Genomic DNA, 554 nt, shown 5'->3' with positions numbered 1-554 from the left:
CGTGACCCCGCCGCCCCCCCTCAGGATGCACTGCGGGAACGTGATGAAGCCGTCCCTGAAGGACAGCAGCGGCAGCCACGGCTCCCCGACCAGCGGGATGCTGCACGGCATCTTCTTCAGCTGCAACACGGAGTTCAACACGGGGCAGCCCCCCCAGGACTCCCCCTACGGCCGCTACCGCTTCCAAATCCCGGCTCAGCGCCTCTTCAACCCCAACACCAACCTCTACTTCGCGGACTTTTACTGCATGTACACGGCGTACCACTACGTGGTGTTGGTGCTGGCGCCCAAGGGATCCAGCGGGGACGCGTTCTGCAGGGAGCGCCTGCCGCAGCTGGACATTGCGTGCAACAAATTCCTGACGTGCAGCGTGGAGGAAGGCGAGTTGGTGTACCGACACGCTCAGGACAGCATCCTGGAGGTGATTTACACCGAACCGGTGGACCTGAGCCTGGGAGCGCTGGGGGAGATCAGCGGCCATCAGCTGATGAGCCTCTCCACCGCCAACGCCAAGAAGGACCCGAGCTGCAAGACGTGCAACATCAGCGTGGGGC

General features: G+C 63.7%; 1 protein-coding gene across 1 annotated transcript; it reads left to right on the top strand.

The window, feature by feature from the left end:
* Window positions 1-6: 6 nt before the first annotated feature.
* On the top strand, window positions 7-550 carry LOC104916103 (phytanoyl-CoA hydroxylase-interacting protein; the record flags this gene model as incomplete). The annotated part of the gene is made up of 1 exon (XM_010727085.2): window positions 7-550. A coding segment is annotated over exon 1 (525 nt), but the record flags the coding sequence as incomplete, so codon positions are not given.
* Window positions 551-554: the final 4 nt, after the last annotated feature.

Source organism: Meleagris gallopavo, unplaced genomic scaffold (assembly GCF_000146605.3).
Source record: "Meleagris gallopavo isolate NT-WF06-2002-E0010 breed Aviagen turkey brand Nicholas breeding stock unplaced genomic scaffold, Turkey_5.1 ChrUn_random_7180001869762, whole genome shotgun sequence".
NCBI classification, from domain to species: domain Eukaryota; kingdom Metazoa; phylum Chordata; class Aves; order Galliformes; family Phasianidae; genus Meleagris; species Meleagris gallopavo.
Note: the sequence above shows the minus strand (reverse complement) of the source record. Positions and strands in the feature narration are given on the sequence as shown.